The 23,068-nt window shown below is 38.3% G+C and overlaps 1 protein-coding gene across 1 annotated transcript in view; it reads right to left on the bottom strand.

The window, feature by feature from the left end:
* CACNA1B (calcium voltage-gated channel subunit alpha1 B) overlaps positions 1-23,068 on the bottom strand; it is a 3,578,581-nt gene that overhangs the window by 738,191 nt on the left and 2,817,322 nt on the right. Inside the window, exon 35 of the mRNA XM_044058770.1 lies at positions 1,742-1,858. Coding sequence (XP_043914705.1) covers positions 1,742-1,858 — 117 coding nt within the window. The remainder of the gene's footprint in view (positions 1-1,741; positions 1,859-23,068) is intronic.

Genomic DNA, 23,068 nt, shown 5'->3' with positions numbered 1-23,068 from the left:
TGAGGCCCTAAGCCTGCAATCTTTTAGCAATAAAAAAATTAAGTTATCACATAAAACTTTGCTATATTTTTTATGTCTGCATGTGTGACTGCACAGTTGTCTGCATAGTAGTCATTGTGTGTGTATATGTTGGTGTGCAATGCACTCAATTTGTATAGGAGGCTGTATGTCTCAGAATGTTCGCATGTTTCTATGTAGGTATGTATGTGCATGTATATGTAAGATACGTGTGTGTGTATATGTATGCATGTACATACAATCATAGATGTGTACATATTCATGCACTGGCACATGTATATATACATCTTGTATACATGCATGCCAAGCTAGAGTCTTGATTGTGTAATACCTCAAACCACCTGCTGTAGAGGCCTACGAGATATATGCAAAAGGCCCAGTGAGTCAGCTAAATGGCTTCTGAATGCCTATACCTTTTTTGCAGTCTTTGCATATTCAGGCAAAAAAGCTACACCAGAAAGAGAGAGCTTAAAAATAAGCCCAATGCCCATAAACATTAGGGTGACTGCAAAATATCCCAAATGACATCTAAATCAAAGAGTAAAAAGGTCACATAGGCAAACCATTTAGTAAAAACTACAAGAAAAAAACAGCCAAGCTAGAGTCTTCATTGTGTAATACCTTAAACCTCCTGTTGTGGAGGCCCATGGGATATGTGCAAATGACCTCTTAAAGTCATACCAGTATTTCTGCTACATGGCTTTTGAATGCCCAATATTTTTTGTGGGATCAGGTGTATTTTTAAGCTTTGTTTATCTAAAATGTGGATAGACATTTCACTTTCTGTATGCTGTGCTGACACAGTCAAAAAAACAGTGAAACATGGAATGTCTACAGCTAATGGCAGTTTGGCTTTTTTTGGCCTGAATGCATCAATAAAGACACAAGTAAAACATGCAGGTATTCAAAAGCCATGTACCTGAAACACTGGTTAACATCCTTAAGGGGTCAATAACAAAGAATAATTACCACCATGGATTGCAGATAAGCAAATCGCAACCCATTTATATTTTGCAGTTTTTAATTAGGACAAGCTATTTATGGTTGTCTATATTCTCTGATTATACTGATAGTTTTATTTGCCTTACTTCTTGCCAGAATTAATATGCATACTAACACAATGTTATGTTCATATGTCTATTTCAAACACTTGATCTGGTATTGCTGCAAAATTACTTAAATTTTTCTTCACACACTTCATCTATGATTCAAACAGAAAATGTTAATTTTAACTCTTATGGCTTTGCCAGGTCCTGGAACAAACAATACCATGGAAATAACAAGGGAATGTGAGCAAACATGTTTATATTTTTAAACAGGGCAACATTTATGTTTTAATAACAAAGGATATTCTATTAAAACCACCAAAAACTGGCAGCTACAACTGCAACATTTACTAAATGTATCTATAAGCATGAATTTTCTTCTATTAAGGAGTATCTGACGTCTTAACCGGGATGAGACAGACCCTTACATTGTGGCATATATTTGTCCCTCTGCCAACAAATTTTCAAGAGCAAACAAAGAAGTGCTTGGTACAATAATCTTACTTTGAAACAATATCTTTCTAATGGTGTCTGTGTGGATATTTATGCACATTCATAAAAATAAAGGAAGAATATGTTTTAAACGATAACGTAATAGAAAACCTATGCTTTAGTTAAAGTGTGATCACCATTCAAAGGAAATGGAAGATATAAGCAATAAGCAACAAGTATCTTACCTTAAAGGACTGGACAAATGTCCATAACAGAATACGGATTGTGTAGCCTTGCCGAAGGAGTTTAATGAGTCGTGCAGCCCTGAACAGTCGCAGAAAGCTCAGATTGATGAAGTTATTCTAATAAGGAGCAAAAGGTAATAGTGTTATCAAAGGATAATACCCCTTCTTGGAGATGAGCATTGCATGTGAAATGTATCAAGGGTGTCAAGCAAGCATTTCTAAGGAACACTCATGGTTATTAACTGGCTTTAATTTAAGCCACACTAGGAGGCATATACCCTTAACTGGTTTGCTATTTAGAAAATGCACAACTCGCAACATAACTCTACAATGAAAAAGAAAAACAAATAAAGGATACGTAAATACTAGTCCTGTAAGTTGAAATCTCTGACAGTTGCACTGGACCCTTATTATATCAAGAACAGAGAAATAAAAGTCACCATTTTTTGTCAATTTCTGCCCAAATGGGTTTCATGGATGCTTGCTAACCTGAAATTAGAAACACAAATTCTCTTTATTTAAACATTTCCTGTGCCAACGTCCAGACATAGGCTAACCATAATGTAGGCTTCTAATGTCCTACAGTCTCTACTATCTTTGTGCTTTCTAATGGAAGTTGATAACCTGACATTTGACAACCCACAATTTACAGACCATTACCATGTACAGACTAAGGCCCTGATTTCGCTGATCATTGACATATATGAACTGGTATTGTGTGGCACAGTCTGTTTCAACATTCTATTGTCCATGTTAAAAGCAGTTATTCAGATGTACTATTTGCTCATCAGCCCCTTCATTCAGGTACAGTGTATCCCTAATTTGCCCATGAGAGCTAATTGACAGCTGTGTGTCTCTTTAGTCAAAGGTGTAAAGGCAGACTTGTCCGTATATAAACTGTTCCTGCTGGCCTAGAAGGCTTTCTTGCCAGACCTGCTGTGCTGCTTCTTGTATATGATGCAAAAACATGATTCTAGGACAACTTGATCAACTTAGACATTTCCTGTGTCAGTTAAAAATCAGCTTGAGGTGCAGGAAGGACTTCTAAGAAAGCCAAATGAGAATTTTTCACTATAAAAATGCTGCTTATGTCTAAATCCTGGTGATAATCTGATTCATCCTACTGTCTACAAGGCTGTTTGTCTCAAAACATGCTCTAACAAAATTTTGATTTTGTCAGAGTGTAAGCCTCATGTTTTGTTCATAGGACTTTCAGCCCTAGTCTATATACAAGCAGACTGAGATAAAGGAAAAGGGTCAGTGACTGAAATGGCTGCTTTGAGGATGTGACCAGGCCTCACACAGTTGTTTTTCAATTCCTCCAGATATATTTCTTGCAGTTATTCTGGGCTGCTTTAAATAAATCTGTGACTGTAAACCATATTTAAGGAGGACATGTCACTGATTTATGATGGCACCTGAATAAAGAAATGCATCCTTATCTCAATCTGCTTTATAAACTCATGCCCCTTTCATCCTACTGCACCCAATGTAATTCTAATTCAACCCCCCCTCCTTTCACTTATAACCTGGCAGTTAATGAAAAACCCAGCATCTTTAAATCTTTTTTCCTAACATAATCCTTCTACTCCTCATTTTTTAAAAGCTTTTTCTGCACTCTTTCAATAAATCTAGTCATTAGTCATAATAGTAATCCAGAGTACTGTATACATCTACACACACACACATATGTGTGTGTGTGTGTGTATATATATATATATATATATATATATATATATATATATATAAACATATATGTATGTACTGTATACATCTACATACACACACACACACGTGGGTGTGTGTGTGTGTGTGTGTGTGTGTGTGTGTGTATATATGTATATATATATATATATATATATATATATATATATATATATATATACACACACACACATACACACACACACACACACACACACATACACACACACATCAATGGCAAACAGACTGCAAAAACCATTTTGTCTATTTTGTAATTAAAAATAGAATTGTAAAAATAAAATAGAGCCTTAAACTCCATGCAATATCATCAGTATAGGTGCCTGTGATTTAGTGCATTCTATGATAGGTGTGAATGAATTTAAAAGAAATCACCTGTATTCTTTCAATTTCATTTTTGGGGCCTTTTCCTCAGGTATTTCTGCTGAAAAAAGGTCTTTCAGCAGCTGGTAGTCTGCATGCTGCCATACAGACAAAAATTATTTTAGAATAGGTTTCAGAGACTATGGCATGGTAAGGCTAATAAGGATGGCATTTGCTCACAGCACATATAGGATCAGTATTAAGAAGCAGAGCTGTGCATCTCTAAGTGCTCAGTACACCATAGTGAGAAATGAATGGTACATTGAATTGTACATATTGAGTGAAGGCACCCTAGTTAGGGGAGGACAGGAGCAATGTGTACCCAACAAACTGCAGGTATATTCAAGTAGGTGCGGCATGGAAGCAAGTATGGGCTGTACAGTCAGTGACAAGCACGGCTTTAGCTGAATTTTACTTCTTAGTGGGTGCATAAAAGAGCAGGTTAGACCTTCACTTTTACAGGGTACTAGTGGTACCAAAGGAGAGATGGTGGTGTAAAAATGTGTACACAGCCATGCAGACTGTAAACATGCAATTCTGATGCTACAGAGCACTGAAGATGCTCCGGGAGGTGTTTTGTCATTTGAAAGGAAGCACAGCAAAACAGGTTTTGTACTCCAGTTACTAAAGTACCCAGTGGGTATTGTTGTGGTAGAGAGCAGCAAATATGTCACTCAAATTTGTGTGCACATCAAGGGAAGATTGGATATTAATGCAACATGGTTGGGAGATCCCATGTGTGGGTGTTGTGTTTACAACATTGCATTCCCTCTCTTCAGGAGGAACTATAGGCCATATAAAAAAATCCTTACAGCTACAAGCACATTTTACCAGATTGGGATGCCTCAATCTCCTCTGCCTCCCCTGTTTGAAGATGAATACCTACTACACAATTGATAGCAAACCCTGGGGCATGAGCTAGTCAGCCTAAAGTAGGCATGAATCACTGGTTTATTGTCATTCTAGTGTCTCAAATTATGACCTCTGGTCCAGTTTCTGCAAGGTTTTACTGCCTACCACATTCAGAGGTGGACTATTACATGTTTATGGAGGAATTTATTAGGGCACAACAAAAATATCTGTAGCATCACCACTTGTACCTTTAGGTAGACTGATTTTTTTTCCATTTATTAATTTCCCACTGGGTCATCCTTCCAAATTTTTAACATTGATACATATGCTATCTGCAATGGTACTGAGATACTTCGAATCTATCCACATAATTCAGTGCCAACATTGACTGTGGTCCCTACATCAGGGATACAGCCTTTGGTGCAGAAAACTCAATAGTACACATTGCTATTACTTCTGATGGCTTTGAAGTCAATGCTGCCACCATAGAGGGGGCATGTCAGGCGCAGTTCTGGGAGCAACTCTGTCAGGGCTGAGCTTGATGTCAAGCTAGTCAGAGGCAGTGCTGGCCTCAGTAGTGTAAGCTATTGCTGTTGATACCAAGTATTAATGTAGATGCTGGCATCATTAATGCAGACTGCTCTGCATTTGTTCCCTTTGACATCAACACTTATACAGACATTGGTATTTGCATAGATGATAGGAATTTCTTTCACTCTGTTGCTGTTCTGCTTGTTGTCCATCATCAGTACATAGGGTCCCAAGACTTCCACAAATGTCTATCCATATCATCACACCTAACCATGCTTTGTCATCATACCTAGACATATCTCCACTAAAGGCAGGCATAAGACATATGTTTAAGAAAAAGTACATGGTCTACCCTATTGAGTTATTCACACCTGATGTTAACAAGAAGGGAACAGTTCCCTTCCATCACCCCCACTTGATCCTAAATTCAGGGAACTGTTATAGAAGGTAAGGCAAAGTGAGGATGCTCCACTGAACCAGTATCCTCCCCTCAGAAGACAACAGAGAAGGTATTTTGGACCTCCCAGCTTAATTGCTGGTAGTTCATCTACTGATTAAAATGCTTAAATTAGCCAGCAGTATGGTATGTGATGGCATCCACAGTATGGATTCTAGACCAGATACTCTGTCCCCCTAATGCTTGGGATTGCTGGTTGGTGACACCACAGCCTGACTCAACTATTGCTGTGAAAGCGTGTAAAAAGGCTCCAATCCTAAAGAGCCTTTCGGTCCATCCCCTGATAAGTAGTCAAGGGCTATGGACAAATCTGGCAAACTCGCTAATGGATCCTCCATATTTGTTTGTGAAGGCCATAAACTATAAGTCACACACGATTCATTTTGATGAAATGCAAAAGTTGCTGGACTAGTTGCCTAATGGACCTTTATAACAGAAGCCACAGTCCCAATCGGTGACCGTCTCCTTGATATTAAACCACATGAGTATGGCTTACAGACCCACTGAGGGTGTAGCTTGAAATGCAGGTGCTGAAATCACTATGTACTAAACATGTCTGCATATGGGTCTGACTCACTGAATTTGCTGAAAACGCCAAGGTATCTTTTCTGACTTTAGTCTTTAAAGGCATCATTCTTTATGCCCCTGAAGTCAAAAGTTACCTGCGGAATATAAAAAAAGGAGGGTAAAATCCTTGCAGAGTTTATTGTGAAATTTCAGCGTTTGTAATACACATTTTCAAAGATTCAGCAGAGCCCATGTTATCTTTAGTTTAGGTGTGTGCAGCGGCAACATAACCAAAGATCTGGAAGAAAGAGTTAATATAGTAATTTCCAGAACAGTCATCCTTTCAGAAGTAGGGGTACTCAGGAAAAGCAGGGATACTGTGAACTTCATCCTTCTGGGGCAGTGCAGCAGAATCACTGTGGCATGACTGTCTCACACTGGAGGCAGACATTATCCATCTTTGGGTGGTGCACTGGTGCAGTGGTTAATGTTGTTGCCTCACAGCAAGAGGTTCTCTGGATTAACTGTCAGCTGGGGTGCCTTCTGTGCAGAATCTGCACATCTTCCCTGCGTTCGCATGGGTTTCCTTCGGGTAACTCTGATTTCCTCCTACATTCCAAAGACATGCATCTGGAGCATTTTTCCCTCTGTCTCCACCGAAAATAGGGTCCATCTCAGTCTTACTTTCCTGGTCAATCAACGATAAATAAAATAAATAAAAGTTGTGTCCACATCACTCTGTGCCTGACATCCCATTAGCAAAGTGCAGCAGAACATCTGGAAACATTTACAAAAAACAGTCATCAGGAGGTTCCAACTGACCAAAAAAATATTAAACTAATAGTCCAGTTTCTTTTTGGTACCAAAGGAAATAAAGAACCATAGGCCCATCCTGGATCTAAGCAGCCTAGACAATTTCATCTCAAAATAAAGCTTTTGGATTGAGTGGTGTAGCCCAGCCTTCTACATCTGTCAGAAGTAGACTGCATACATTTTTTGGACCACAAATACCCTTGCCACTGCATATAGACAGTTATGGAGTTCAGGAGGTTGCTTCTTTTCCTGGTAGAAGACAGTCAGTATCAACTCAGGATTCTTCAATTTGTTTTCACCCCAGCTCTCAGGATGCTCACTAAATACATGTGTGTAGTTGCAGTGAAACAGAGGTCATACATGGTGATGTTTTTTCTCATGTTGACAACTGGCTGTGAGCTACATCAGTGACCAGACTAATCTCTGCTTAGGAGTCCTTTATCAGCATGTCTCACTCTTCAGTCCTTGTGCTACAGTGAACACTTCAAAGCACCATCTTGAGCCATAGAAGTTACTCACATTCATAGCCTGCAGTCTGGGCACAATACCATGCAGAGCTTACTTAACCAAACTGGTCTCTCAAATTCTGTAGCTATCTACCAGAGCCCATATTTTCCCTAATATTTTGGAGATGATGGTGACAGCAATTTCAGTGGTACATTGTAAATCCTTGTATTTCAATGGGTGCTGTAAATGCAGTGATCTCAAGTATCTGAATCAGTGTCTTGGCAAATAAAAATATCCAAACCTGCAAGTCTGAGATAAGAGTCGAGTACACCAGATCTGACTCTAAGTAACCCTTTGCAAATCCTGCTCTAATGGTAGTCACAATGGATACCTCTGCCCTGTGCTGGTGCACCATCAATGGCAGACAATCCAAGGTCTCTGATCACATTCAGAGACCAGATGGTATATCAGTTTTCTGGACTCTTCTTCACAAAGGTGTGACTGTCATCCACACAGACAATATGGACTGTTAAAGCAAGCAGAACCTACAGCTAGCCCCTGTGTTAAGTGAAGAGGTTTTTTGGAACTGGAATGACAAGCAGCAACTTTCTGATACCAAACTACATTCCACAGGAAATCAGCTCACTACAGTAAATGCTAAGCAGATACCTTCTGCTGCACCATGAGTGGTCCTTCAGGCCTATGGTAGCATAGAAGTTGTTCAGTCATTAGGCCAGCCTATATGTGATCTTTTGTTTCCCCTCTCCTACTACCACCAGTAACAGCTTGCACTCCTTTCTACTTTTCCCCATTTCATGTAAAGTTTTATAAAGAATTCTAACCAGCACAAGTGTAATGTTATTTTCTAGCCTCATTTGGCCTTGACAAGCCAGACTATATTTGGTCAAGCCTCCACCATTAGAGAAACATCTCTCTTAGGCCTTTCAAGACTATGCTGTCTCGTCCCTCCAAACATGCCCCATCTGGATCTCCACTCCCTGTATCTGACTGGCTTCTTCTGTTCCATTAAAGACCAGAGAAATGGTCTTCCATTGTATTCTAGTACAATTTCAGATAGCCAATAAGACCACCAATATCAGTAAAAAACATATTAGAGTAAATGTGAATGTTTTAATATCTGGGCATCATGTAGGGGTCTAGACTTGTATATTATTATTCTCTCTCATTTATGGATCACATATTTCAAATATCTGACACAGGTCCAGCTATTCTTCAGTAACAGTACACTTTGCTACTATAACTAATTTTCATCAGGGTACATACTTCATGTTCTTGTCATCTCAAATAGTTTGAAAAAGCCTTTTTTTAAGAGTGTCTTTCCTTTTTGGCCTCCACTCAAGGTTCAGAGGTGAGAGTTGTAGTTCCTATTGCAGAAACTTACAATCCCCCTTTTGAATCAGCTTCTACTGTAGTTAAAACTTTCATCTTGCAAAGTAATTTTCTAATTCTCTTCCTAGTTGCTGCTACCTCAGCTAGAACAGTTTTACAGCTGCACACCTTATTTATGTACCATCCATAGCTGGTTATCTAGCTATGCATGCTAATCCTTGTATGCTTAAGGTAGCTAGTGAGAGAACAGCCAGTACCACTTGGCAATTTTCTTCTCCATCTTTTTTAATAGACTAGAATATATGCAGCACTGTATGGATGTTGACAGACATCTTGGATTATGTGCAGAAAGATCCCTCAGTTAATTGTATCATTTTCCAAAGTGTGAAAAATAAACCTAGCTAATTGTTTAGCTGGCTGCATTAAATTTTGTTCTAAAAAGAACACCGTGTTTTTGCTCTATGAACTTAGGGTTAATTCAAACAAAGCAGTGACTACTTCTCATGCCTTTCTTTGTGCTGCAGCTGTGGCTGATATTCGTTTGTGCAACAGCTATTTGGAGTGTAATGCATATTTTCAGAAAACATTGCAAGCTGTATTTGATATCTAAGTCTAGATCTTCCTCTGGGGTTACAATTTTCATGAGGGAGACTACCCAGAAAAATAAGCTTGGACTCTGTGCTGCAGTTCATAAGGGTAGAGCTTCTTATATCAAATATGAAAGTTGTGTGATTTTTACCATAATGGCATCCCTGGATTACAGTAATGATAAATTGGGATGAACATGCCTATACTTGCTATCACACCTGCCCACATGCCTCAGCCATCGTATTAACTTGGTCTACAGGTTTGTAATACTTTGTCCACATTAAACAATATACCATAGGTCTCAAAAGAATGGTCTTCAGGCAGAGTGCTCTGGGTAAATAAGAGGGATTTTGGACTCTAGAGAAGTTTTAGATGCCAGACTGCCTAATGTCTAATGGCATCACTGTTGCAGTTAATGAGGGTAGATCTTTTGTTATGGTAAGTACCTATCCATCATTTGTGGCCTGTCTGCATAATTGCTACTTTTGTAGATAGCATGGTTTGCAATGCAATCCTTGAACAGCTTTGACATGCCATAGTGGTCCTTATATGCTTCTGAAAAGGAACTTGGACTTTCTCTGCTTTTTCTTTTTTTTTGCACAGGCTTTGTGAAACATTCTGTCTGAATCCTACACTGAAATGCTCAGGCTTCAGAAACTGCCCACTCTAAAATGTATTCATATTACCACCAAACTTTGAACTCCTACACCTCTAGTCTTAAGACAATCACACACGTTTACCGGGAGTTTCCCGAATTCAAATTCAGAGAAGAATATACATGGAATGCTTTCGTAACAAATTTGAAATAGATAACTGTATTGTTCTATGGCTTGCACTTATTTTAATCCTCAGGACAAGGAAGTATAGTAAATATAATGTACAACTTGGAAGTGGTACTCAGAAATGTATATCAGTATAGCAGGTACACCAGGCTACAGCCATGCAGCAGACTATAGTGACAAACCACAGGCATTTGAGTTACTAATTTGTCACACTAAATACAATCATGGTGAACAGAAGAACAAAGGTACACTTCAGGAAATGATGCTTTGAAAAACAGATGCATCAGGCAAGGCACTAAAGTTTCTATTAAAAAAATGAATTACATAGCTAATGTTATAAGATCAACCACTGCCAACTCTTGAATGAAAGGAATGTATTTAAATTAAGCTTCAGAACAACATCTTTGAAACAAAAATGAATGGTACAACATCAATTTACCCTCGTATACTCAAGAAAATGATTGTAACTTTGATAAGGTATTGGTACAGAAAATAGATAAATGCCTGTAATGCTTTGCTATTCAGTATAACAGAGGCAAAACTACTACAGGATTTGCCAGCGTACATTTTCTGTTATTTAGACTGTACATTTTGCTAAAGGAAATGAAAGTGATCTACAGATTCAAAGGTTACAATGCCATTGTAGTGGCATTCCAAAAGAAAGCAAACACGTACCATGAATGTTCCTTTCAAGGGCAATACAGTTTACTGCTTATTTACATGAGAAAGCAAACCATTGAGAAAATAGCTTTTTATGCATTCAATCAAGTCAAAGGCATACAAAAGAAACATAGTAGTCATTGATTTTCAGCTTCAAAAGGCTGCATCCACCAAAGTACTGTCCTCTGCAAAAGAAAGGGTTATTATGAGTTGCAGCCACTCACAAATAAGGTAATCAACAGTATTACTGGCAAGCAGGCATCTTACTGACAAGGGAAAACAATATAGGATGGACTACAAAAAGAGGAATGATGCTAAAAACAGTAGCTAAAATTGCAAAAGGGTTCTTTATCATACATAAGCAAAGGGCAGGCACTCATGCACCATTCATCTCTTGCATATAACAGCATGCACAGACTGCAGGTTTTCATTCTTGACTAAACATGGTTTCATTGGTCACCATCTGCCATTTAACAAATGCCACTAAGTGTGTCTGTGTTTTTGTAATCATTCTCATGCATTCTCCGTGTTCCAGGCGGAGGTGGAAGTAGTAACAAAAAGAAGCATGAGCTTATGGAAACAATGGGAAGCAGGAATGTCAAGAAAAGCCTTCTCTGTTTATTCCTCTTATGGCATGTGACTGCATCGATATCATTTCAAAAGATCATGTCATGACCGGTGAAAATGGGAGAGGAAAAAATAAAAAAACAGCAAGATTCTCCTGGGTCTTTTTTAGATAGCAGAATGGAGAAACAAACATCTGTCAATGCATTTCATACACTAACATTTCTGTAGAGAGACTGGTAGAATACAGTACAGGTTATAAATCTGTTAAGCTTATATTTTTTATATATATATATATATGTATATATATATATATATATATATATATATATATATATTTTTTTTTTTTGCACTGAATGCACTGTGATTATTCATGCGTTGGCAGCTGTTAAAAACATCTCACATTAATAAGGTCTACTTTCCATCATTTGGACCATCTTGTATACATGTACATTATACAATATGTATACACACACAGTGAGGTGTACATGCATCCATACACAGTGATTAAGTATATTCCTCCTTGTGCATTTTACACAGATGGACAGACAGTGGCACAGACACGCACACAAAAATGTCAGATGTATTTCTCGGGCTCCTCTTGAAATTCTGATGCACATGCATGTGGGTCTGTAAAATAGCTGGGCTGTAAGTGTGAACATTGCAAATTCATATGAGATCCTGACTTGGGGTACATCAGAATATTTCCACTTCTCTGAGGTGCAATGACTTCAGAGTTACTATATATAAGCAGCAAAAAAAAATGCAGAGGGGTACAGCCTCCTGCCCATACTAGGTGATGCATAGCCTGGGACACTCAAAAAACACTATTTTGAGATTCTACACACTTGTTTTGAAATTGTACTTTTTAAAGATTCTCCTGCACTTCTGATACAGATACAAATTACTTCATATAAAAGTTGGTGGGGACACACACACAAACACATAGATGCATACATACATTCACTTCCTGAAGCAGTGTAGAAATTCCAACTTTAAATGGCACCTTCATGTGATCAGCTGCATATGTATGTAATGAATGCACCAAGATCTTTTTCCCTTAGCAACACTGACAACTAAATGAAATGTACCAATTTCTGGTTATGTTTTTCTGATCATGATGGTGTCTTCTACTGACATACAACTGTGCTTTTCTATACCAATGCCTTGTCTTTACACCTGCATTGCTATAAAAGGGAATCACCAAAATACGGAGACTAGGTGATGTGGCTACAGAATAATTCACATAACTGTAATAGTTCGTTATTGAACAGCAGCATGCATACCTTTCAGTTAAATTGCATCTACACCCTGCAGTACAGTATTTACTTGCTAATCACCTGCCTATGTTAGCAGGAATGCTGGTCTGACTTGATTACTGTTCTCTGCCTGACTATTGGTAATCTCTGTCTGCATTTGATTTTGAATTGAAGTTTTTCATTTAAGGTTTGGTTACTTCTATTTCTTTATCATTTTCTTACATCACATTTGTATTGTTTTAAGTTTTTTGTTCTTTTGGAGTTTTAAAAGGTCTTGGCTATGGTCAGTTAGAAAAAGTTAGAAAATAATTAATTTGTAGACAGTGAATAACATCTAATTAATTAGTGGGAGGACCTTAAAAATAGCATTCCTCATTTAACTAACAATATTTTGAGGAACCTTTAATTAGATGGAGTGCTTGTTTGACTTGCTTGCTGTTCTCTGCCCGACTATTGCCAATCTCTGTCTGCATTTGATTTTTTCCAAATGTGACCAACTGTTGCTGTACTTTTAAACTTGGTGACTTTTGAGTTGCCCATCCCTACTATAACTCTGATTTTGTACAGTCCTCCCAGTCCCATCTCATCAGCTCATTCTACTAAGTACAGAGAGTTCAGTTAGGAAGGCCCATCCCCTTAGTCTCTTAAACTTGAATTATCTTTTATTTCCTCCCTTCCCAGTTGCTAAAAAACTGCACTTTATTCAGTTGCTTTTACTGTATCTGTGCTTCTTTCAACTTTACTACTTTAAGAACAAGCAGCAAAAAAACAAAATAAACTGTTCGGTTGCATTTATTGTGTTGCATTTATTACTGCTCATTAGTAGCCTGATTACATTGTAACTGTTGTTCTAAGCATCTTAGTTTTGATTTAAGCACTTGGGCTTCAAACTAGTTATCTTACATAAGGAAGGCTTGCGGTCTAAACTCTTGCGGCAGGAGAAGTAGCTTGCATCCTTCTACTTTGGGAATTGCTGGTTGAAGGCTTATTGTGTCTATTATTCTAAAAGTATCTTAGTTCTGGTTTATGCACTTGGGCTTCAGGCCAGTTATTTTACATTAGGAAGGTTTGTGATCTAAACTATTGTGGCAGGAGAGGAGAGCCTACACCCTTTCTGAGCTGGGAATTGCTGGTGAAGGCTTATTGTGCCTGTTATTCTAATTTCCTTTGTTCTGGTCTGTGGTCTTCACATTTGTAGCATTACTGTCTAGACATTTTTAACTACTAGAACATCTAGTTTGTTCATAGCTGAACATTGCTCATCAAGTTGCTTGTCCTAATGACTTGTTCAATATTTATGTTTTTCTCACTCCTCCCTAGTAGATCTGTGTCCATGGATATGCATGTCCTGATTCTCTCTGTGGTCAGTCTGGTTGAGATGGGTATTCTGAGGCGTTGTAGAAATTGCCTCCTGTACACTGGCAACCCACTTATTCTTAATAAAACAGATAGTGTATGCAAGAAGTGTAAATACACTTTAATGCTGGAGGCAAAACTCATACAACCAAAACTATTCCTATAGAGTTTTTTAGTGACACGTGCACCATGCTTATTGCACAGGGTAAAGATGCTACACATAAAACTACTTATGCTGAGGTACTTAGCAGTAACCTTCTTAAAACACTAAGACCTACTGCACAGTACAATCAAAGAAAAGGTCCTCAACCATCTCATAAACACTCTGTTAAGACACCACCCACAACTGTACATAACATTGTATCCACTGCCTCCACTGCTAAGCCCTTAAGGCAAACCAGCACACAGCCAAATGTCCTGGTCATTGGTGATTCTTTAGTATGAAACAGTGATGTCCCTTTCACTCAACTGAGTAAGGAGAGCAAACCTCTTTATACAAAAAAATCTGGACAAAGTCTAAAATAATGGGGGGGGGTCAAAAACAGGGATACATTTTAAGTATTGCTTTTATAAACTTATAAATTTGTTAGAATAACAGGATTTTGTTAGAGTACATTTTCTGAAGCATATGAAGTAAGAAACTCAAATTTATATCATTATTATTGACTCCAATCCTTAGCTATTTGCCAGCAAGCCAGAAGTTCTATGAGGAACTAACCAAAATATGAGGCAAAAATCTGGGCATTCTGCAAAAATCTGGACAGCTGACAGGAATGAAGGAGACAATCATCGGTAGTTGTCTTTCTGGTGTTAGAATCCATCAAGTCAGTAAGGTCATTGAACCACAGGTACTAGTATGACTCTGTTATAGTCCATGTGGGTGTTAATGACCTAAGATGTACGGCCCATGACTATATGAAGCAAGACATGATTGAGCTTAACAATTGTGTCTCTCAGGCATGTACAAGCCTATCACTCAGCAGCATACTACCTTCTCTAAGGATGATGCCACGTTACCAACAGAAAACGATTGATTTTAATAATTGGCTTATCTTCTGGTGTCAGTCCAGGGTGGTACAATATTTAATAACCTGGGGGGACATGGTGGACAGACCATGCTGCTATGACAAGGATGGTCTACACTTATCCCCAGTAGGCTTTCGGATATTGGCAAAGATCTTTTCAACCCTCATACTGCCTTTTTTTAGGCAGTGCCAAACAAATCAATCTACTAACTTGACTTAAGCTATGAAAGAATATCTGAAGGTGGTACTGCTCAATGCTAAAAGTCTTAACAAGAAACTCCACTCTCCCTGCAAGCCTTCCTCTCCTTGGAGAGTGTAGACATATATGTAGTAATGAAGACATGGTTTAAAGTCACAGAGTACCCCAGCAATGCAAATTTATAATGCCTTCCACACCTTTATACAAGCTACTGCACAGGAGGGATCTAAAGGTGGAGAAGTGTCAGTCTATATTAAGACTAATCTCACATCCAGAATAGTTGAAGTGTATGGCCCACTGGAACTCATGCATGTTCAACTTACCATAAACAGGGTGCCCTACCACATCCTTGTTACATATAGGTCCTCCCTCCATGTCACAGGAAACCCATACAACTTATCTTAATGTACTAGGGTCCCCTCACTATTCACCCCCAATACAATAGTCATGGAGGATCTCAACTATCCCTCTATAGATTGGGAATCATATGCAACTGCTAATGCACAAACCCAGAGATTACTTAAATTTACCAACATCCTGGAACAGTTGTTCCATTCTCCTAGCAGAGTTATAAACATCATTGAACTTGTACTCATGAACATGGGGGCCAGTGATCCTCAGCCAATCTAATATCTTCACTCATCAGATCTGACCAGAAGACAATATTACTTGAAATAAAAATTAAACCTGGGGATCCAGCAAAACCAAAAACCTTTAGCAACTATTCCAAGGCTAACCTTTCTCTGCTAAGCAACACCTTGGTTAAATTCCAATCACCCCCATACCCAGTAAACACCATAAAATACACTGAGCTATTTAAAAGTCTCTGTACATACATATTGATAGCTGTATAGACTGAGCTGTGCCTACTCATATTAAGAATAAGACAAACTCAAAAGATAAGCCACCCTGGTAGAATCGCAACACCAAATGGTTATACAACAAAAGAAAACAAAATCTTGGCCAAGTACAGGAGGAACAAAGTCATACATACTACAAGCCCCCTGACCAATCTAAGCTTACAAAAGAATAACAGAAAACAGGATAACTGAATGTACTAACAGCGGTTTGGAGACACAGACCCATTATATTACACCTCTGCTATGGAAGCTGCCATCCAATATCATTTTCTTTCTACTAAACTGAATTTTTGCCAACAAATTTATACATCAACATATGATTGTTACATGACCAATAGTCATATTGGGTAACAAAATGTTAAGCTGATCATGCCATTTAACAGTATTACAAAAAAAAGTATTTTTACAAGGCATAAGTCCCCCTTTCACCCCCCCCCCCATGCATATGTAAAGACTAACACCAAGACTGGACAATCTGAGGTTTGAAGAAACTTCCTAATCCTCACACTTGCCTGATTTTGTAGAAATAACGGCATATTTTTCAAACAAACATGGGAGCCATAAAATCCTGTTGCATTTCACTCATCCAAGGTATACAGTATGATAATAAAGATGAACTTTAACACCTTATTTTATTTATTTTTGTAAGAGTACTTTTTTGGGGTGGGGGGCACTGGGGCAGACTTGATGAACCTGTTGTGCTGATGAGGGAGTAGTACTTGTGAAACTCCCTGCTTTGCAAAAGCTAGAGCTAAGGAAAATTAATGTGTGTTTAATATATCATTAAAAGCTTTATCATGCAACAGTTTATTTTGGGTTTTAGCTAAGCACCTAGCATATGGGGACATCCTTTGCCATTCATTTATATCAGTTCCAGAGGTAATCTTAGTCCATCCTGAGCCACTAACAGCATTGTAAGGCAATCAGACAATTTAGCTTTCTTTTCTTTTTTTACATATGGAGAAGGCTTCCTAAGGGCAGTGGTGTTCCTGGCCACATTGGCGAAGAGATAATGACCACAGTCTGACTCGGAGCATGCATATCATATTCTTTGTTTCTTGCACAGCATCTAGAATTATTTATTTTTATTTAAAAACAGTAACAGTTTAGCTGACAGAACTGAACTAAAAATCCTTTTTAGTTTAGATGTACACACTGTTCAGACTTGGGTCAATAAACATTTTTGCAGTCCCACACAGCACTTTGATAAAAAATATAACAATGTGTTGCCTTACATTTGTCATTTGGAGAGTGAAACCTTTGCAGGAGTTACTATACTGCAGTGTTGCTCATGATGTCTTCAGGGTGAACAGAAAGAGCAGTAAAGACAGTTTTGGGATTACAAAATAACAGTCTTCTATCAGACATCAATGAGTGAGCTGTCAAGTCATAGTCAAACCAGTAAAATGCTGTATGACATCCTTTATCAATAGAAGAAAAAAAGTGAGGTAAAAACATGCATAACCTGAATAAGGTATAGGTTAACATGATGGTAAGTCAAAGAGATAGGCATATATGAGTTTGAAACTTGCAGACAAGTAGGCATAAAACGATTATGCGGGCATCATAAATCCACAGGTTAATAGTAAGAAGTTGGCAGCCCCAGAGAAAGGCATGGCCATTTGGGGTAAAGTCCAGGTAAAATACTTTATTTAAATGTATTGAGGGCTATAACAAGGCACTACTAGATACAAGAGGATGAGTTTGAACAGTAGATCCAAATTCTTCACTCATCTTTGTTTTTCTGTTTAAAGAGTAACAGAAATGATTAACTTCACAGGAATGCAACAGATAAACAAAACCACAGGTTCCTAGGTTCAGTTATCATGCTAGTGACTTAGTGGCATTCAAGCAGATTGGCAGAATTTGGCATTGATATTTTGTATTCCCCATATATAAAGACGACTTCCAAAGGAAACTAATGATGGACTTTCTTTGAATGCAAGAGGTTGCTTATTCCATAATCTTAGAAAATATTGTAAAGTGTATCAGTAACAATTGTTTTCTATTCTTTGTATTTATTTTTACTATTACAGTCTCTGAGCTGGGGTTATCTCCCTAGCACTGTATTCCATGTACAGACCTCCAAAGACAGCCAGAGTAGATATTGACTTACAGACCAGACAAATGTTCTATCTTTGAAACTGCATGTAATGACAGTTCTTAATACCTTTCTGATGGGCTCAGATGTTCCTACCCTATCATTTTCCTAATAAGGAATCCGTGTACTTTTAAAAGTTCTTTCTGGTCACATCTTGTAAAGCTAGAGAGTCTGACGATGTATTCAATAGTGGGTCATATCAGTTAGGTATAAAATGGTATGCTGATCATAGGTTCATAGATTAGTACAAGGCTAACTGCCCTTGCGAGCCATTTTAAGCCTAGCCAATTATCCCCTGTGAGATTCAAACCCTGTACCTTGTGTTTGTAAGGCAAACACCTTAACCATTAGGCCACCCTCCCAACAAAATCTGTCTTGAGTTACTAGATTTTGGTACACATTGACCAAACTGACTTTGGTAGATATACAGAACCCAAAGTTCAAATTATAGTTTACTACTGTTTCTATGTATGTAATGATTTTATATTTCTATGACTTTGTAGTCATAATGCATGTACTTTCTTTCACATCTCAAGGTGCTATTTGGTTACCATTAATGGTGAGATCATTACTACAACAAAGGGTATATATTTTTGAACAGCATGTTGGAGAACTACATCTCCGCAAGGCACTGTGGTAATCAAAAAGCACACTCACTTTGACTAGAACATACTTTAAAATAAATAGTGTCCTAGTTGAAGGTGGGAAGCTTTTTCAGTCATTGTTTTTTGCACTTATCTCCTGGTGCGCTGTTGGCTTGTTTTTAGTGCTGTATTTACTTTTTTTTTGGACAGCCGCATGGGTGGACATCAAGGCGGTATCAGTATTTATTTAGGCAGCCAAAAGTGATATTCTGTCAGCCCTCATTTGCCTACTGTGGGACCTTAGTAAGTCACTTAACCAGATAGTATTTTCTGGAAACTAGGAATCTGGGCTAGAGTCTCCTAAATAGTCCTCTGGACTGCAAGCCTAGCAATTATCTACAAATCCTGGAGGCAAAATAAGTGAAATTTTGTAGGAACATTTTGGTGTATATCACAGTGAATGCAGCTCACAGTCTAAACTCTCTGTGGCAACTTATTTCCTAACCTTACTGCCTTATCCATTCACTATACAAGTAGTAAGATGGATGAATGTCCATTTTCATCCCATTGTAAGAAATCATTTAATGTCTTAGTAGACCCATAGTCATGCCCTCATCCTATAAACCATGCTGAGCTGAAGGCATTCTTGCTTACACCCTCTACCCATTCCTACTCTTCCTGGAATGGCAATCCTATCTTTCAGTGAATTACAACATTATGAATCTTATTTCTCCTAGTCAAACCCCCCCCCCAATATATAATTCCAGAAATCACTCTACATTATTTGACTGCACTGCAAAATTTTACATGCTGTTTTTTTTTTCCCCACCATTTCCAAGCATCCTTTTTTCTGCAGTTATACGACCATGGCATTAATACATAAAAGTAAAAGGTGTTTATGTAAAAAAAAAAAAAAAAAAGCCGCACATGAGGTCGGCGGATGCTCTTGCTTTTAGTGCTGTCACCCTCGTTGGTGTGTTGTTTGACAAGTGTAACTTGTGCAGTATAATGCTGTCACCCTCTTCTTTTGGTTGGTGTGTAGTTTGACAAGTGTAACTTGTGCAGTATAGTGCTGTCACCCTCTTGTTTTGGTTGGTGTGTTGTTTGACAAGTGTAACTTGTGCAGTATAGTGCTGTCACCCTCTTGTTTTGGTTGGTGTGTTGTTTGACAAGTGTAACTTGTGCAGTATAGTGCCGTCACCCTCTTGTTTTGGTTGGTGTGTTGTTTGACAAGTGTAACTTGTGCAGTATAATGCTGTCACCCCCTTGTTTTGGTTGGTATGTTGTTTGACAAGTGTAACTTGTGCAGCATAGTGCTATCACCCTCTTGTTTTGGTTGGTGTGTTGTTTGACAAGTGTAACTTGTGCAGTATAGTGCTGTCACCCTCTTGTTTTGGTTGGTGTGTTGTTTGACAAGTGTAACTTGTGCAGTATAGTGCTGTCACCCTCTTGTTTTGGTTGGTGTGTTGTTTGACAAGTGTAACTTGTGCAGTATAGTGCTGTCACCCTCTTGTTTTGGTCGGTGTGTTGTTTGACAAGTGTAACTTGTGCAGTATAGTGCTGTCACCCCCTTGTTTTGGTTGGTGTGTTGTTTGACAAGTGTAACATGTGCAGTATAGTGCTGTCACCCTCTTGTTTTGGTTGGTGTGTTGTTTGACAAGTGTAACTTGTTCAGTATATGCTGTCAGTATCTTACAAGCTGACTTCTAGTGAACCCTCCTCAAATTATGTGTGACTGTTCTTGATTTAATCTGAATGTACCCCTTAAATAAACTTCTACTCTTGTTACTGGTTGTCTGGTTTGCCCCGTCTTACTCTTTGCTTTTTCTTTCACATACCAGTTATCCTGAATACTATTATATCAAACTGTTACTGATTTTCTGAGACTGTTGTTTAATTAGCAGTTTCTAATTCTTTATAACATGCTTACATGATTTAGGGGTGAAATGTAAAGCATATTGAATGCAAGATTATTCATTTGGAATCAACACTATCTAACCAGTTTTGTCGTTGTGAGCTGGTCATTTAAATAATCAATTATAGGGCAGGGGATGAAACACTGCTTTTCTCTAAAATAATATATTGCATCATGATCATTGTTCACAATCACACTTTCCCCACAGTAAATACTAGTTTCTGTTATGAAGTATAATGCATAATAGCTTAATGACTAGGGTACTTCAAGTGTAGGCTTCTTACCAAGTCTTTCCTGTGTATGCTGTGACCTAACAGCAAAAGCCAGAACAATCTGCACATGCTGATTAAGCAAAAGGTGACATTTTGATTGGCTGCCACACTAATCCAAGGTGGGGTAGTTTTTCTTGTGTCACAGGCAACATTTATACAGACAGTAATCAGGACCACCTCTGCAAGTACAGAACTTAATTGAACATAAACTGTAATTGCTCTGTATTTTCTTTGCCAACAGCAACAAATGATGAAAATCTGATAATTGCAAGACAAGACAATTTCTGAAGAACCTGCACAGTTAAAAACAGAGTGTGCTGGAAATGTTGTTCTAAATGAGACACACTCAGAACTCACCATTCCTACTATTCTCTGACTTGATGACAACAGGCATAATTAGCATGAACAACACTAAGGAAGAGACTGCCCAGAAGATGCGTGCTGTTGAAAGTGGTGAGATGCAGATGAACATAGACATTTTAACTGCATGCACTTAAAAGGAAAACCCAGCTTTGCATATTTCATCTGTACAATACAAAATTCCACCAAGTAAAATGCATTTTTTTTCTTTGCAATGTTTATTTCATTGTTAAACTCAGGAGTGCACAGGCCACTTCTCAAAAGGGCACAGTTGCAGTTTAGTCCTACTAAAGCCTATTAGTATTATTTGATTTTTTGAACTACTTGTAATATTTTTACTTACCGATTAAGGTAAAGAAATATAAATGGCTTGACTTTTGCTTAAAAAATAATAATAACAAAAAAGCAAACAAACTAGACATATTGCATTAAGTTAATGCACTTACAATAATCCATATATAATTATATTCTTAATCTCATTCCAGACAGTGCATTTCTTTCCTAATTGATTTTATTGGAAAGATTCAAATGCAGCCAATTCATTTCTATACAGTTGTGGTAAATCATGTATCAGCATGGCTGGCTTCACCCACTCCCACGGACTGATCCAGTAACACTTTATTCCTACCATGTTTCCCTTTGCATTTTTACTACAGAAACACATTCTCATGGAAATGCACATTCTTAATGGATATGCACCTCATACCTGCAGAAGAGGGCAGAACCATATTAGTTTGTGTTAGAGTTTACCTAATAATAGAACTGGACATAGATACTTCTGGGATCATGGTATATGCTTGCAGGATACTGCCACTTTTTTTTTTCTTCTTCTAAACCTTAGCTAACACCACGCAAAACCTACTGTGCCAAAAAACAGTATGTTGAGCAACTCTATAGAACTCCTCTGAAATAATCTTATAAACACCCTTGGCTTTCAGTTTCCACTCATAATGCTCAATTCATCATCATCTTTTGGCTTTTCCTGTTAGGGGTTGCCACAGCGGATCATCTCTTTCCATGTCTTCCTATCCTCCGCATCTTGCTCTATCACACCAACCACCTGCATGTCCTCTTTCACCACATCCATAAACCTTATCTTAGGCCTTCCTCTTTTCCTCTTACCTGGCAGCTCCATCCTTAGCATCTTTTTCCCAATATACCCATCATCCCTCCTCAGCACATGTCCAAACCAACGCAATCTCGTCTCACTTGCTTTGTCTCCAAACTGTCCAACATAAGCTGACCCTCTAATATACTGATTCCTAATTCTGTCCATCCTAGTCACCCTGAGTACAAATCTTAACATCTTTAACTCTGCCACATCCAGCTCTGACTCCTGCCTTTTTGTCAATGCCACTGTCTCCAACCCATATAACATAGCTGATCTCACTACCCTCTTGTAGACCTTCCCTTTCACTCTTACTGGTACCCGTCTGTCACAAATCACTCCTGACACTCTTCTCCACCCATTCCACCCTGCCTGTACTCTCTTCTTCACCTCTCTTCCACATTCACCATTACTCTGAACTGTTGATCCCAAGTACTTAAACTCGTCCACCTTTACCAGCTCTACTCCCTGCATCCTCACCATTCCTCTACCCTCCCTCTCATTTACACACATATATTCTGTCTTAGCCCTGCTGACCTTCATTCCTCTGCTCTCTAGAGCATATCGCCACCTCTCCAGAGTCTCCTCAACCTGATTCCTATTCTCACTACAGATCACAATGTCATCTGCAAACATCATAGTCCATGGGGCC

Source organism: Protopterus annectens, chromosome 16.part0, assembly GCF_019279795.1.
Source record: "Protopterus annectens isolate FY-2018-M chromosome 16.part0, PAN1.0, whole genome shotgun sequence".
NCBI lineage: Eukaryota > Metazoa > Chordata > Ceratodontiformes > Protopteridae > Protopterus > Protopterus annectens.
This window is presented reverse-complemented; position numbering and strand designations above follow the sequence as displayed.